This window comes from Branchiostoma floridae, chromosome 2 (assembly GCF_000003815.2).
Source record: "Branchiostoma floridae strain S238N-H82 chromosome 2, Bfl_VNyyK, whole genome shotgun sequence".
Taxonomy (NCBI): Eukaryota; Metazoa; Chordata; class Leptocardii; order Amphioxiformes; family Branchiostomatidae; genus Branchiostoma; species Branchiostoma floridae.
The window spans coordinates 18,938,192-18,953,253 of NC_049980.1; the positions used below are offsets into that span (position 1 = coordinate 18,938,192).

The following is a 15,062-nucleotide window of genomic DNA, read 5'->3' on the forward strand; positions in this document are numbered from 1 at the left end:
GCACAATAATATGAGACGATTACATGTAGTTCAATTAGGTATACCTGAAAGCTTCCCGGGCCATGTTAGAATCCAGCCTTGTGAACAGATAATGGGTCACCACTTCAAATGCCTTCTTGTTGGGCAAAGCAAACATATCTCTGAAATAAAACACACATGCAGGAAGGAACAGTTACACAAAAGATACTTGACAAATTCTAAGCAATAATTTCCATACAAATTATTACAAACAATGGCCCTGAAGCCTGAACAGAGAACAGGTGTAAAGAAACTAAAAAATATTTTTAGAGGAAAAGATCACAACTTTTCTTTTTCAACTGCCCAAATGTCGTCATGCAAGTATTCTGTAGTAATGTCGACTCAACAAGTGGTGTACAGTAAGGAAGTGACAGGAAAATGGAGTTTGAAAATCTCATCTAGCTCCTTAAACAAACTGGATGGGTACTAGTAGACTATACCTGCTGAAAGGTATTTTGTGCTTGGCTTCCATGGAGGTTGGATCGAACCCCAGGAGAAGCAGGTTGGTGAAGAACATCTCTCTCATGTCTATGGGGTCAGCCATGATGCCGGCTGACTCCAGGCCTTGGGCGTGACTCAGGTTCATGGTTGGATCGTGTGGTCTGTTCCTGGCTGAGGTACTGCCTGATGGTTAGGTTTGTTCCAAGCTTCCTGGCTGACATAAATGGGACTTGACTGAAGTTGACAAAGGCGCTCTATTTTGCGGCAGGAGGGAAAAGGAGCCAGTTTTTGATGAAGTCATCGAAAATAAATTTTGTAGTACCTGGTACTGTTCATTCATTTATTTAGTAGTAAGACATTGGAACATCTACATTGTACTAGTACATGTACTTGGGATATCAAGGTGGAGTGGTCACCACAAAAAGTTTTAGTGGACCAAGACGTTTGGACCAAGTGCCCTGGAATGCACCAGATATAAAGGTTTACTACTACTACATGTACTACTACTACTACTACTACTACTACTACTACTAGCCTATGCCCAAGGATGGGCAGAAAGCATGGAAGTTATATACAGGAAGTAAGTAAGGAGTTTATTGTTTTTTTTTAAAACAATACAACATGACTTCATTTCTTGCTTGTGTGTTAATTAAGTTACAACCCACAAGTCTTAGAAAATATTAGAATATGATACACATATCATAGGGATAGTACTAGCCGTGGGTGACTGTAGGCCTATTTATCGCTATGCTCCCGACCTACAGTCGCCGACACCAACGTTGAACGAAATTGCCATTGTTGCCTGTCGGGGTTCCTCTCGTGCCCAGGGCAGTTACATATTGCACTCACTAACCACTAGAATTACCCTGGGAACGAGACCCGCAACAACAATGGCGGGTCGATTGACGATATGAAAATAGTTGGGACAGGCCGTAAACAGTGCCGGCACGGTGCCGGCACTGTTTACGCCCGGCACGGGTAGCACAGGGAGTTTTGGACCCGAAAAACCCAGCGGCTCGCTAGGTAAGGCTGTTAGGAATTGAGGGACACCCAGAGATCGGAGGATTAGTGCCGCGGCTTGTTTATTCGGCGATTTTTTCATTTCGTTCTTGTCCGCGACTGTAGGTCGGCAGCATAGCGATAAATAGACCTACAGTCGCCCGCGGCTAGGATAGTACAAATTTTATAGGTAATAGTATAGTGTTTAGCAGAGTACAGTACTGTAGAGTGGTTTCAGCCAGGTAGAAGTTTTTTTTTTACTCCAAGTTTGGCCTCTCTTCCGTTCTTAATCAGTGTACATCATACAAAGGTAATTTCTTCCACTAGTCTAGTAATTTCCCTCATCTTGATTTGAAATTATATGTGTTATCATGATATCAATCCCACAGAAAAATTGAAAAGAGACTTAGACTTATCAAAAAAGGAAGGCACAGAAAATGTATACTCGTTTTAGTAGTAAAGCCCTTCTCAACCTCGGATTATTGTCTGTGAAAGCAAGGAGCTTTTATCAAGTTCCTTGGTGAAAGTGATATCATGATCATCTTAGTAGTGATATGCAGCACAGTATTTTGGCCCGCTAACTTATCTCCCTAATAAAGTAACGATGCCTTGTAATTTCACGGATTTTGTAGACGATGTCAACAGTATCTCTTTCACGACATTAGCATGAATAGAGGAGAATAAACTTACCAGCTCTTTTGGTACTTTCCTTTTTAGCCAAGGGCAGCCATCTTGAAAAGCCCCGCCAAGAATGAACTGACGAAGTCCCGGATGTTGTGTCAAAGGTTATCCTGCGATATTACGACACTTGCCGCTAAACGGGCGGTTGCATAAAACAAGCAACATGGCGGCCGTAGGTGGATGTCGTCTGCTGTCTTTGAGAGTATCTTGGCTAAAGTTCTCACGTCTCAGTTCAATTCCAAGGGGTAAGAGTTAGGGTACAAGTACAGCTCAACTAGCAAATGATGTTTGTTATGGCTACAATGTCCATTGCTTTCTAGAGACGACGTTTTTTGCGATGACGACTTATTTGTTATGAAGGCATTAAGTTTATGCAACACAGCGGGCAGTTAGCCTGGGTACCATCCGGATAGTAGTTCGCTCCTAAACACAGAGGAGCGACTGTATATAGTGTATAATGAATGTCAGAACTAGAAGCGACTGTATGTAGTATATAATGAACGCCGGAGTGAACTACTTTCCGGATGGTACCCAGGCTAGCGTCCGGGATCCTGTTGCACAAAATTTGTGTAAGGCACATTGGATTAGTGCTTGATGAAAACAAGGAGGTTAAAGAATTTAACCTCCTTGATGAAAAGTATTCAGGAAAACTCATGACAATTTTTGTCTGACTTAACTGTCAAGTTGAAATGTATAAAATGTCATCTTATTCTTAACTGTGTTTTGTGTAACGTTAGGGTCATCCCTCTTGGACAGCCAAGGTGTCTCCAGACAATACAGTGATCAGAAGAAAACTGAAGAGAAAGCTCCACTCAGAAAGCCTAAAACACCAGCTGGGAAGTTGGACCAGAAGGAAGGGGACAGACATCCATATGCTGAACAGGACCCATTGCCTGCCTGGCCAGGTACATTATTAGATATATATTATATATAAGTATATTAAAATTCAGACTAAGCTAACCGTGCAGGCCAGACTATCCAGCCGGGAAGCAAGCAGAGTGCATTGGAGATTGAATGATATGGATATATGGCTAGAGCTGTTCTATGGATGTCATGATATGTTATATTGTACAGTACGTTGATGTAGGTTAGACATCCAGGTAATAAGATACACCAAAAATAGTTACTCAAGCAACTGGATATGGTTTTGAAACGGTCAGACGTTTCGGAAAGAATCCACTTTCCTTCGTCAGTGACACTGGCACTATATTGTACAGTGTTTCATTTCTTTTAGTAGCTCGAATATAGCACTCCCACCAATCTACAAAGTCATGTAAATTTATTACTATGAAAACAGGTTTATTTCTATTTTTGTATCACCATCTGTTCTGTCCAGATAACATCAACCCACACACAGGAGAAAGAGGGGGTCCTAGGGGGCCTGAACCCACACGCTACGGAGACTGGGAGAGGAAAGGAAGAGTGACAGACTTCTAGATGGGACAATGAGATGAATCCACGGATTGTAGTAACTGTGGTTAGCACAGATTACATTGACTGTGTTCACTTGTCAATCATGATCAATTACCTGAATGAAGGTGAAATGTCTATGATATCAAGATAGTGATTCCTTGTATATTGTAGGGCAACAGTGGCTACCTACAACAAAATCTGTATCTGTGCATATGGTAGAAAAATAAGCAACTTGCTTGTTTGTTTTTGCTATGTGTTAGTCACTCATTTATTGTCAATGAAAGATTATTTGTAGATTAAAAGGTATCAAAACAAAACCATACTGTATGTACTGTACGTCAATAAACAGAAGGACAACATAGTATACCCTGAAAATAACATCTTTACTTAAAACTTAACTTAACTTAAAATAATGGACATACCAGCAATTCTACAGTTCTTGTACACTGGATTTACTGGAGTAATGTTTTTGTATGTTTTCTTTCTATGGATATCATTGTTTCCTGTCACAACTTGATCTACACCACTGCACAACTGCTAGTGATTTCTACCAAACACAAGTAGCCATTAAGTATCAGACTCAGGGTAAAAAACAGTTACAAGTAGGATAAAAGGCAAAACAAATGATCCCTTACTGATAGTACAAATACAAGGTTTGATGAGTCACTGTGATTACAGGGATGATCCATACAAAGCTTTTGTATCCAAATCAGACTCCTTTTCTAGTTGTTGTATAGGCTGTTGTTATGATAGTCAACTATCTATAGCAGCTGTAACATTACAGCTCCACTAAAACATGTTTCCTGTTAAGGAATCTGTACTGCTTACGTTACCTCTAAATGGTAAACAGAAAATAATAGTAACTTATTTAACTCTCTCTAAACCCTATCCAGTTACAAAATTGCTCAGAATCTTACAGGCTGAGGGGAAAAAACAACAACTGTGGAATTGAGGGTCACATTACCATTTTTGGTTCCAACCAGCACTCGTGTACATGAGAAAATACAACAAGCCATATTGTAACTTTTGGCTATCCACTGTCAGCAAGAATTCAGCTACATGGTAGTAGTTTACTGTAATACTGGATTAACTACTGACTAAACAAAGCTAGGATTCTGTCCCAACTATAGGTCAGTTCACAACTGCCATGCAAATTTTTCGCATCTTCACTGGACAATTGCAACCTTATGCTTGCAGGCCAGTTTCTGCCATTGTGATGCCACAGGTTGTACTATGGGTACTGATGACTGTGCCTTATGCCCGTAGAGCACAGAACTGCTGGAACACCCGGAGGATGTGTGCATCTGTGTCCGAGGTGAAGAGGAGATTCTCCAGCGTGTCCAGGTACTTGGTAACTGTGCTATGGTGCTGAAGACAAGGAAACAACACAGCATCACTCACAGGTTACTTCTCATTCAATGCATGAAACGAAACAAGTAACCCACAACCCTAAAGTGATGAAAGTCCATTCTAAAATCTACTTCTAAACAGAACAGAATGACCTGAATCAAACATTGAGAAAACAATCCTTACCTGAAGGAAGATCTGCTGGAGTCGCTCACTGGAATATCTGTACCAGGCTGTGTTGAAGTCTTTGCCTGAGGTCTCACATCTGCCAAGATGTTCTGTCAGCACCATGATGAAACGCTGTTTAAGAAAAAAAAAACTTATTCTAGTGACGTAGTATTCATAACGCCCTGTTCCGAACATTGATTTCGCTTGCTCTGACTGAGCACATGCACTTAGAAAAGGTCCATGCTCCTACTGTTGCTTTGAAAGTCAACTCACTTTCACTCCTCTCAATTGCTTTGGAAATGTCAGATATTTATCAAAATCAACTCACCTGGAAGATGACCAGGAATAGTTTCTTCTGTTCACTCTGTGCAGACTCCAGCCTCTCCTGGAGATGCTCAATTTCCTCTTCATCCACTCCATCCATGTCCTGCATCTCATCCTCACTGCCACTCTGAAGATACATCATACAAGCATGTCACCAGAATGTAAGCTCATTGATAATTGATTGATAAAAATTAGTCATCAGTCTGGTTGGTCTTTCTCTCATGCCTTATGTTTTGGGTGTGCTCTTTTCAAATGGTTCTTAAATCAAGCCTTGTACTTAATACACTCTTGTGGGACACCCACATGAACAGCAATTATTATCACAGTAACTTGAAAACATGAAGACTTAAGCATTGTCTTGCAGCTTTAACCCATTTACCAGCCCATGCCCATCAAGCACTCCCCCTAATGCCCAAGGTTGTATTGCACCTTACAGCATTTTGTAAGATGAATTGTATCAGTTGATAGACACAATTCCTACATGCATTGTTTACTGTTGGTAAGTTTAAGAACATGTTATGAAAGTAGTTGTCTTAAAACTCTACCTGAATGATGCCTGAATGAAACACCTAAATGATGCAAAGATCTAGAGATAAACAGATTATGAAAAATATACAGGTATATTTTGTTATGATAGTCCATGGTTATTACCTTGTCACCACTTTTCTCTGTTTTCTGCTGAGCATCCCCCAGTTCTTTCTGCACCTGAAATTGTCAAAATGCTTGTCAAACAGAGCCTAGGTATGTTATCAAATGGGATATACAAGTAAAACACACACACCACTCAATCTGACAAAAGTCATTAAGGGTACATGACTTCAATGTCTCCCAACATGTCTTCTTCAAGATCATCTTCCAAATTTCTGATAAAGCACCAATTTGATACTTAACAACGTAATAGTGGGAAACACAGTAGTCATCCCTTTATTACTTGAGGTGACTTTTCAGCTGTGTGCTGCTGACCCTCAGTTAGCCCTGCATTGCACTGAAAGGACAATGTGTAGTACAGTGAAGAACTGTAATAACAACTTTTTACTGTTGTGCTGTGATGTCAGTTGTGTGACAGTAGCACATTGGTAGTGTGACAGAGAGCTTCCGTTACTGTAGTGCTTCTGTAATGTGTCAGTTATGCAACAGTAGTGTTTCAGTGGTGTGACAGAAGTGTGTCAGTAGTGGACAGTGGTGTATAAGTAGTGTGTGTGACAGTAGTGCATCAGTAGCATGACAGTAGTGCACCAGAAGGCCTTCATATTGTGTCAGTAGTGCATCAGCAGTGTGACAATAGTGTATCAGTAATACATCAGTAGTGTGACAGTCGTGTGACAGAAGTGTGTCAATATTGGACAGTAGTGTGACAGTTGTTGGAGGGTTGTCTGACAGTAATGCAATCAAAATGCTGTCAATTTTGAGGTAAAATCATATCATCATTTTATACATGTTAAACACAATGGCATGGGTTTCATCAATTACTGATACGGTGGAATGTTGTAGAACCTACCTTCTCAACATGCTTGTTCATCTTCCTGATAGTAGAGTGCATGATCTCCCAAACATACAGTCTGTGAAATTAGAAAATAGTGACACTGTTATTTTACTCAAAGAAAAAGAGACAAATTTTGCCTCCTCCCAAATGATTGAATAACTAAAATGTTGGAGAAACTTATGTTTTGAAATGTTTTTTAAAAAAGCAAGAAAACTTCACACTTAATTTTTGTACAAATGCTTTGTTTTGTCTCCATTACTTTTGAACACAAGAATTGAATATGTTGTTTCTACAAAAATTGAGCTGGAAGATCAACATGAAAATCAAGACTGAAGGGAAAGTCTTTAGCTGTAGTGTTACTACAAGTACACAGTTTCAGGGGTGAGTATAGTCAGATCCAAGTTTTCTACTCAGTCCTCGGTTTTCATGTTGACCTCTTGCTTCATTTTTATTCTCAAATGTCTGAGAGAACCAGAGATATGAATTGGTGTGGCCTTACCTGGTGAAGTCCTGCGACATGTCATGGGAGAAGAGCCAGTTGGCCACAGCCGAACAGTTGACAATCTGGGTTCTCAGCATCTTGTCCACAAGTACAAACATCATCTACGCACAACAACAAAAAACATCCGGGAAAAGTTTCATTGGGAAACTATATGAAACTCTTGTCAACACACATTTGGACAGTACAAATCTAACTACTGTGCTTCACAGGGGTGCTAAGTAAGGAGTGGGTGTGGTTGAATGGTACCTGTGGGTGCTTTTTCCAGACGTCATACATGGTACGCAGGATATGTATCTGTGCCTCCTCCTCCTCTGCAAGCTCACGGAAAATCCCATGAAATCTGTGGGGTGAAAATCAACTTCCAGTCAGTTGAAGAACTCGCCACAATGGTCTCAAGGGTAGTGGAAATCTCCATATCTATAGCCCTTAGACCATGCAGACTTTGCAAGTTCTACATTGGGGTTCGATCGCAATTAACAAACACACTAGTAGTGTGTGTTCAACTACCTTTAGTCCTGAGGGCCAAGCAAAGAAAGTAGTAGAATTTTGAAGACTATTGTTTGACTGTTTAGATCGAATTCAAGACCTGCCATATAATGTTTGATAAAAACTCTTGTAATTGTTAAACTTTGCAATTCAGCACCAAGGCGGCAAATAATAGAAATAAACCAGTCTAAATATGAGGCAAGCATCCATCCAAGGCCAATGGTGTACAATCAAAATCACTGGGCAGCAATGTTTCCACTTTAAGTTCTTAGTTAAACCTTAAGGTAGCAAGTTGAAGGCAAGAACTAAAAATGCATATTGTTAGACCCTACGGAACAGAAAAGGGGTTCTTACTTGGCCAGTGCACTGAAGGCATGACTGAAGGACTTGCAACCAAGGTGCAGCACTGTCTGTACAAAAACATCTATCTTCAGTGGGTTAAAGGCTGCCTCACCTGAGGAAACAACAAGAAACTACAGGTTAGTCTTGAACACATCTGCTTCTCACAAGAGTCGCATAATTCTGGAGTTAAAGGAAAAGCCAACAATACAATCCACAGTAAAAGCACAGAATCCAACCTGTTCTCACTCGTGCTTGCTACACTGATTGAAGTAACTCACTTATTACATATCACTCTCACTCACTCACTAATTTAACATTCGTTCACTCCACTTATTCACTCAAAATATACTGGAAAATCTTTAAGACTTCACCATCATCGTCCTTCTTGGGGTTTGGCAGGTCCTTGAGTATGTTCATCAGCTCCTCAGGTTCAGCCTTGGCCTTGATGGAGGCGATCAGCTGGTGGGCGGCCACCGTACCTGGCAATGAACCTGAAATAACAGTCAACATCAAGAACATGTGTTAACATGTAACTTCATCTGAAAAAAAAAAACAATTTACAGTTTAGAATATATGATATTGCAGTCACAACTGTTATAAGAGGTAAATATGGACATGTGGTAATGGTTGACTGACCTGCTCCCTCCTGTTCATACTTGTAGACATGGTTAGGTTCATGTGGCAGCAGTGGTCCGTAGGCATCAGGGACTGTCTCTATGATCCGCTGGTGGTACGATAATCTATCACAAAAAACAAACACAACCTAATTGGGGTTCTTCCGTACAGATGATCAACTTGTGCTTACTGTGCAAAAATGATGTGTTATACCTTATGGTAGTTTACAGGTTAAACCAAACAAACAAAGGTACATTCATCCATGATGGTTTTATCTACCACAGGGCACCTGATGGACCCGCTGTATGTTTGCTAACAGTGTAAATGCATATAGCAATCCTTTACCTGACACATTTTCCCAACACCTCCTGCACAAATTTGGGCTTGTACAGGGAGCTGTCCAACTCTACACACGGCGTCCAGTCGTCCCAACTCCATCTGAACTGGAAGTTACTCAGGTGGTGCGAGAACCAGTTCACAAATCTGTGAAGAAAACAATTATACAACATGTACTGTCCCATCATAACAGCGCATGGGAGACACCTAGCTGGAAACACATGTATTGCACACATGTGATGACCTTTAGTGCAGCCATTTGCCTATCAATTCTCCAATAATATAGATTGCTCATGGGGTTAGACAGCAAGGAGAAGGTTCAACAAAGACGTGCTGTAAACAAACAACATTGAATGTAGAACAGAGTACAACAGTACTGCAATGTGAAGTGCTCCCCCACCTGTCCACACATGCTATGTTCATGGTGTCTATTCTCTCATACAGCATCTCTGTGGCCTGTGCCAGGACCTGAGGCAGGGAGCTGGGCTGGAGTTTACACAGCTCAATCAGCAATGTGGTGTAGAACACATCCACATGGGGGGCAAACGGTAGCTGGAACAGCTGCCCATACACCACCTGGAGAATATGTCACATGTTGTGTCAGGGTCTCCTTCAGCATTGAGACTACCATCATAAGCTGCAGATTTAACTTAGCTAACATATATGGACAGACAGTGGAACTTTAACACTAAACCAATGACTTGGCAAGTTCTGTTGTCTCATTAGTCTAAGTAGAAATGTCCTCGAAAGAATTTTATGCAAAAATATTGCATTTTGAAGGAGTCCAAAGCTTATCTCTGAAGTTCAGCTAGGCCTTCAAGGTATTGAATTTGTATACTTAGAAGCAAAAAATCTGAATTTCGGGAATACAACTATAATGGTAAGTGGTATGTTTTTGGTCGTGTGCTTTACATGAAGATAGCATTTTGAAACAGGAGCATGTCACTTACCTCAACAATATGATAGTTGAGTGGAATCTTGTTCTTGAAGGGGTAGTTCAGCAGTTGGGCAGCACTAAACAGATACAATATTATATACCCACATTTAGGCTTTTTTAATATATACGATGCAAATCAAAGATCAAATCATTCCCTTCAAATCTGCAGAAAGGCAGCTTAAGCTGTTTTTTTTTTTTTTTCGGTATGGGCTGATGTACAAGTTTGCTCTTCACATGCCTTATTCTTAAAATTTCCTTGATTTCCTTTCTGAAGAGAAATTGTAGTTTTCATCTCAAGAATAAAGGAAGGAATGGATGGATGAATGAATGAAAGAATGAAGACCAACCATTCCTTCCTGTCCACAGCATATGTGTCAATGATCCTCCTCAGGTTCTCTTCTATCAGGTATCTGTCCACAGAGTGGTGGCCTGGCATCACAGGACCCTGAAACAATAGCAAAAGTCTTCTACTTCAAATCAAAGTATGAAACATGGCAATCAGAGATGGCAGACTTCATCCCTCAGATGGTGTGCTCTCTCTGGCAGAAAGTAAAGAAATTATATTGCTTCTATCATCGTCTATCGTCTAAACACAGAAGAGGGCACCAAAACAGTCAATATCGATGCCTGTTTCCTGTTAAAGCATCTTAACCTTTGACCTTACCTACTACCCCTGCTGCACCAGAACTGTATAGACATTTTTTGGGCCAAAAATGTTAAGAAACTCTAAAGAATATTCCGTTCAGTGATCTTGTCTATCACATTGATGAATAAAGCATCTTGGATCTTTTGGCTGAAAATGTCATGTATACATACCTCTGGTGCATCTGTGTAGTCAAACATCCTGAAGACGACAGAAGGCATGGGGTAGGAGGAGTCATCAGTGTGCGGTGGAGCATTGTAGGGTGGAAGGTTGTGCTGCAAGGCCTCGCACAGGATGTTATCAAATGCCAGGTACGGCCGCACGATCTGTCGCTCCTGCCACTTGTCCATCCGCATCTTCTTGATCTGTGCCCACAGACAGTCCAGGTACTGGGGAAAGGAGAGTGGCAGGGTGGCCTTGTGGTTAGGGTTGTTGAGGTAGAATCTAAGGGTTACGGGCTATGGGTTCGATACCCAAGCAGGTCCCAAAGATGGGCATCTGGGAAATGCATTTTTTTTTACCTCATTTGACTTAGGCAAAAATGAGCACCAAGCTTCCTGTAGGAAGGTTCTTTGGATGGGACATGACTTATTGGTAGCGCAACGAAGTAAAAGAAACACTTCTATCAACACTGTTAAGTATAGGGATCCTTCCTGGTGTGTTCAGATCAATCATTGCAGTCTGATTTACCCACATTGAATTCAATGTACAAAGCTGGTGTGTTATGTCTAAGGCACTCATCATCATAATAGATGCAAGCATATTATTACCTAAAGAGCAGTCCCAACTCTACAACTCTATACTTGTGATATCACAAGGATGAAAAGTTAGAAGACCCTACCTCTTCTTGTGGGTGGGGGATATCAGAGGACCACACTCTCAGGATGGACACATGCACCTTCTGTCTCTTACTGTAAAAACAACAACATTTGGTTTCAGGATATAAAGATCACGTTGATCATACATCATACTTGTGAACTTCTAGCCAGGAACAAAGGAAATTCAGAATACATGTAATTCCTAGTAGAAAACATAGACCTGTTTTAGCAACTCACCTTATGTAGGCATCAATGTTTGTCAGCAGTCGTTCCATCTCAGCTTCTTTCTTCTCATAAAGTTCCCTCGCAACCTGTGTCAACAAGAAGGTCATCAAGGAAACAAATTCACCATGAAATCAAAGGTGTTACACCTCCGTGAAATATTTAGAATTAGGTAAATTTCTTGTTTTGTCCATTACATTTTGTATTGTGAATTTCTTGCTGATTCTGAATATGATTTTAATGTTTGTGTGCAAGACCAACTTAGGACCCAGGTCAAGCAATCCTTCCTATCCTGCAAGTCTCTGGTTACACCAACTTCTACCTCACATCCTGTCACTCTACAATCTTCAAATATAAACTACAGACACACATTAGCACAAACAAACACACAGACTGACAACAATACCTCTGTTTGAGGTATGGATGAGGAAAGATGACCTTACCCATGGTAGTGTGCTGAGGGTGGCATACACAAACCAGTCTGCTCGAACCTAACACAACATAAAAGAGAGCAGACGTGTAAGCATGTTCATACTTGTTTGTAGTTAATATAGTGTAGAGCTAAGTCTTTGTTTCAACACAAAGATAAAACATTGCATAGGCACTGCTATTAGCACTGTCTTTGATTTGATATCTTTTAGTACTGGTCTTTTAAAATGCCATGCCAAAGATGAATACAATCTGTTTACTTCTTCAGCACCTGATGTTATCTTTTAGGTATGTTTCTCTACCAGAAATAACCCAGACAAATTTGATGATGGAGCATGATAATGTAACAAATGTATGTACCTGGGGTATGTCGTCTTCCAGTGTGACGTTAACAAAGGCCTCGTACCAGGCTAGGAGTGACGGTGCTGCAATCACATGACAATTCACCAAGTCTGCCAGGAAGTTCACCTGTATAAACAAAATCCCATCACACTCTCAAATACATATACAAGAGTCATTAGTTGCAATATCATTCAATATAGTTTATCAAAGATAAGCATTATTACTTACACCATGAGGTACTGTTTTCTGTTTGTTTATTACTAGTAAAAGGTTTGATACTTTGATTTGAAATGCAAACTTTTGTATGGATTTTTTTAATGACTTCTTTTCAAAGGGTAGGCCAAAGAATAAGTGAATTACTCCTCTGATAGCATTCTTTGAATTTTGAAACAGCAGATTACACGCATGTAATATGACAACTAGAGGTGAGCATATGGGAGAAGGCATTGGAACATTTTCATAAAATTTCAGTTATCATAATACCATCCAAAAACTGCATACTCACAATGACCCGGCCCTCCTCAAACTTGTTCTCCTTCAGGCTATCCTTGAACCGTTTGACCATGGCATCCACGAACTGTGACAGGTACATGACATAACATGTTAATGCAAATATGAAGTATTTTCATTGCAGACACATGTGCATTGTCAAAATATATACATCTGAAAAAAAGGAAAAAAGAATCCCTACCTAACGACCTCAATTTTTCAGGGCCATAATTGGATACACTATTAGATTTCCTAGGCCTAAATGTCAAACTGAGTGCCTATAGAACATAGCATAACTTAGCCTCTATAGAACATAGCATCCTTACCTCGCCCCCAAAGTTGTAGTTGCGAGCATTGAGCAGGCCAACAAGCGTGGTGTACACAGACAGTTTCTCAGGCAGTTGTACAGCACTGCACAGGGGGAAATACACAGGATTCAGTAGCAGTCAATATTGTACAATATTTCAAGTTTTCCACTTTCCCAAAAACTGAAAAAGCAGTGATTCTTTGAGTGGATGATGCATAGTTACCAGTCCACAAGAATCTTGAGGATCTTGGCCTTGTAGTTCGGGAGGTCAGCTTCTAACACACTGGCCAGACCCTCCAGGTTAGATTCCAACGATGACGTACTCTGGAAAGATATTGTTGACACATAATCATAAGGTAAAACATTACGTTAGATGTAGACTCAATTCCACATTACTGAGTATTTACAAGTAGCAAAGATATCAGCATGTGACTGGGGAAAAAGACGCATTGATCATTTGTTAATTTAGTGTCGCTCGAGAAATTGCAGCACATGTGGCAGTATTATGGAAATAATGGATATAATCATAGTTCATTTGTATCTCCTTTAGTCCTAACACAACAAATCACATTTACAAAATGTAACACAGTTTTAGTTCTATGTTAGACAAATCTCCTTACCTTCTCCCCTACGCGTGTGATGAGTGACTCCAGTCGGTCTTCGATCTCCAGTGGTTCGCTAGTACGGCGTCGTTTTGCACCGCGACCTGCAGACACAAGAACTACCAATCAGGTCCTGAGCTGAGCACAACAGTTTTTTAGCCTGGAGTCCAGCCTTGTTCCCTTTAGTTTGCTCCTGAAGGTCACTACCAGTGTGTTGTTGGCGGGTAGCGACCTTTGGGAGCAGACTTAAGCGAACAAGGCTGGACTCCAGGCTACAGTTTTTTTACGCATTATATGATTATCAGCCAAATGATACATGTGCATTCTTCGACAGTCATTTTGTCAGACAAGCCCAACTGTCAGAAAACGTTACATGCAGCCATCCTCACATCTTCTTGAAGACTGGGAATCCCAGTGGGGATGAGAATTACCCAAAAGGGACTCTTGTGCAAAGACATGTTATGACTATGACTGAAGAGGATCAACTGAGTGTAGTACATGTTATGACTTGCCATCTTGGACTAGCATAAACGTGTTGGAAGAAAGTATGCATGAATACAAGTAAACAACGGTAAGAACTTTGTATCTAGACATGAATTGCAACTTATACTGCAACTATGTTGCAAACATGTGCTCTAGCAAGGGGGTTGTATATCTTGCTTCTGGAAATTTTTATTCATGTTTTTATTCAAGGCAGATATAATATTTTGCCCCCCTCCCCACCATTCAAAAATTATACAGAAGAGAAAACAAAGCCCGAATATGAAGCTGCAATAACGTGAGGAAACTTGATGTTCAAAGACGGTCAACAACGTACCTTCGTCTTCATCGTCACTGTATCTTCGTCTTCGAGACATTACTGTTTTAGGGAAGTAGAGGTCGACGTCAAAAAATTACTTGGTTCTTCTGGCCTGGTCGAAACTCTACTTTCTCCCCAAGCATATGGCGATGCTGCCTGCGCGTGGGGTCTGCGCAGCGTGTCAAAAGCGCCACCAAACGGATTTTTATCACACTGCAGCTAGCACATGCTAACCTGAGCTTGTAGCCACTGACTTCAGTAGTCGTTATGACACGTTGCGTATACCCTACCGTTTGGGAACAGTGGTGCACTTGCCAAA

The 15,062-nt window shown here is 40.7% G+C and overlaps 3 protein-coding genes across 6 annotated transcripts in view; 1 reads left to right on the top strand and 2 right to left on the bottom strand.

The window, feature by feature from the left end:
* Positions 1-2,272, bottom strand: part of LOC118409606 — a 52,208-nt gene extending 49,936 nt beyond the window's left edge. For 2 of the 3 annotated variants that reach the window (XM_035810746.1, XM_035810744.1), the window contains exons 1-3: positions 2,149-2,272; positions 459-673; positions 45-140 (exon numbers count right to left, since the gene is read on the bottom strand). In XM_035810746.1, the coding sequence (XP_035666639.1) occupies positions 45-140; positions 459-604 (242 nt within the window). In that variant the 5' untranslated portion in view covers positions 605-673; positions 2,149-2,272. Of the gene's footprint in view, positions 1-44; positions 141-458; positions 714-2,148 lie in introns of all 3 variants that reach the window. The other variant, XM_035810745.1, reaches the window with a different exon arrangement.
* LOC118409613 (succinate dehydrogenase assembly factor 4, mitochondrial-like) lies at positions 2,231-3,800 on the top strand. Its single transcript, XM_035810760.1, has 3 exons — positions 2,231-2,384; positions 2,877-3,044; positions 3,476-3,800. The coding sequence occupies exons 1-3, from the start codon at positions 2,303-2,305 to the stop codon at positions 3,574-3,576; spliced, it is 351 nt and encodes a 116-aa protein (XP_035666653.1). The 5' UTR covers positions 2,231-2,302; the 3' UTR covers positions 3,577-3,800.
* Positions 3,801-3,916: 116 nt separating this feature from the next.
* On the bottom strand, positions 3,917-14,951 carry LOC118409608 (nuclear cap-binding protein subunit 1-A-like). Of its 2 annotated transcripts, XM_035810748.1 has the most exons (25): positions 14,762-14,951; positions 13,963-14,048; positions 13,566-13,666; positions 13,362-13,446; positions 13,052-13,123; positions 12,565-12,672; positions 12,219-12,266; positions 11,791-11,864; positions 11,577-11,646; positions 10,909-11,124; positions 10,440-10,537; positions 10,106-10,169; positions 9,556-9,731; positions 9,165-9,302; positions 8,841-8,944; positions 8,576-8,695; positions 8,217-8,316; positions 7,623-7,716; positions 7,374-7,477; positions 6,890-6,950; positions 6,323-6,376; positions 6,043-6,096; positions 5,396-5,518; positions 5,086-5,199; positions 3,917-4,920 (listed from the first exon to the last, which is right to left on the bottom strand). In XM_035810748.1, the coding sequence occupies exons 1-25, from the start codon at positions 14,799-14,801 to the stop codon at positions 4,807-4,809; spliced, it is 2,418 nt and encodes an 805-aa protein (XP_035666641.1). In that variant the 5' UTR covers positions 14,802-14,951; the 3' UTR covers positions 3,917-4,806. The 2 variants fall into 2 exon arrangements, with proteins under 2 accessions (XP_035666641.1, XP_035666642.1); XM_035810749.1 differs by lacking the exon at positions 6,323-6,376 and having other exon boundaries at positions 14,762-14,946.
* Positions 14,952-15,062: the final 111 nt, after the last annotated feature.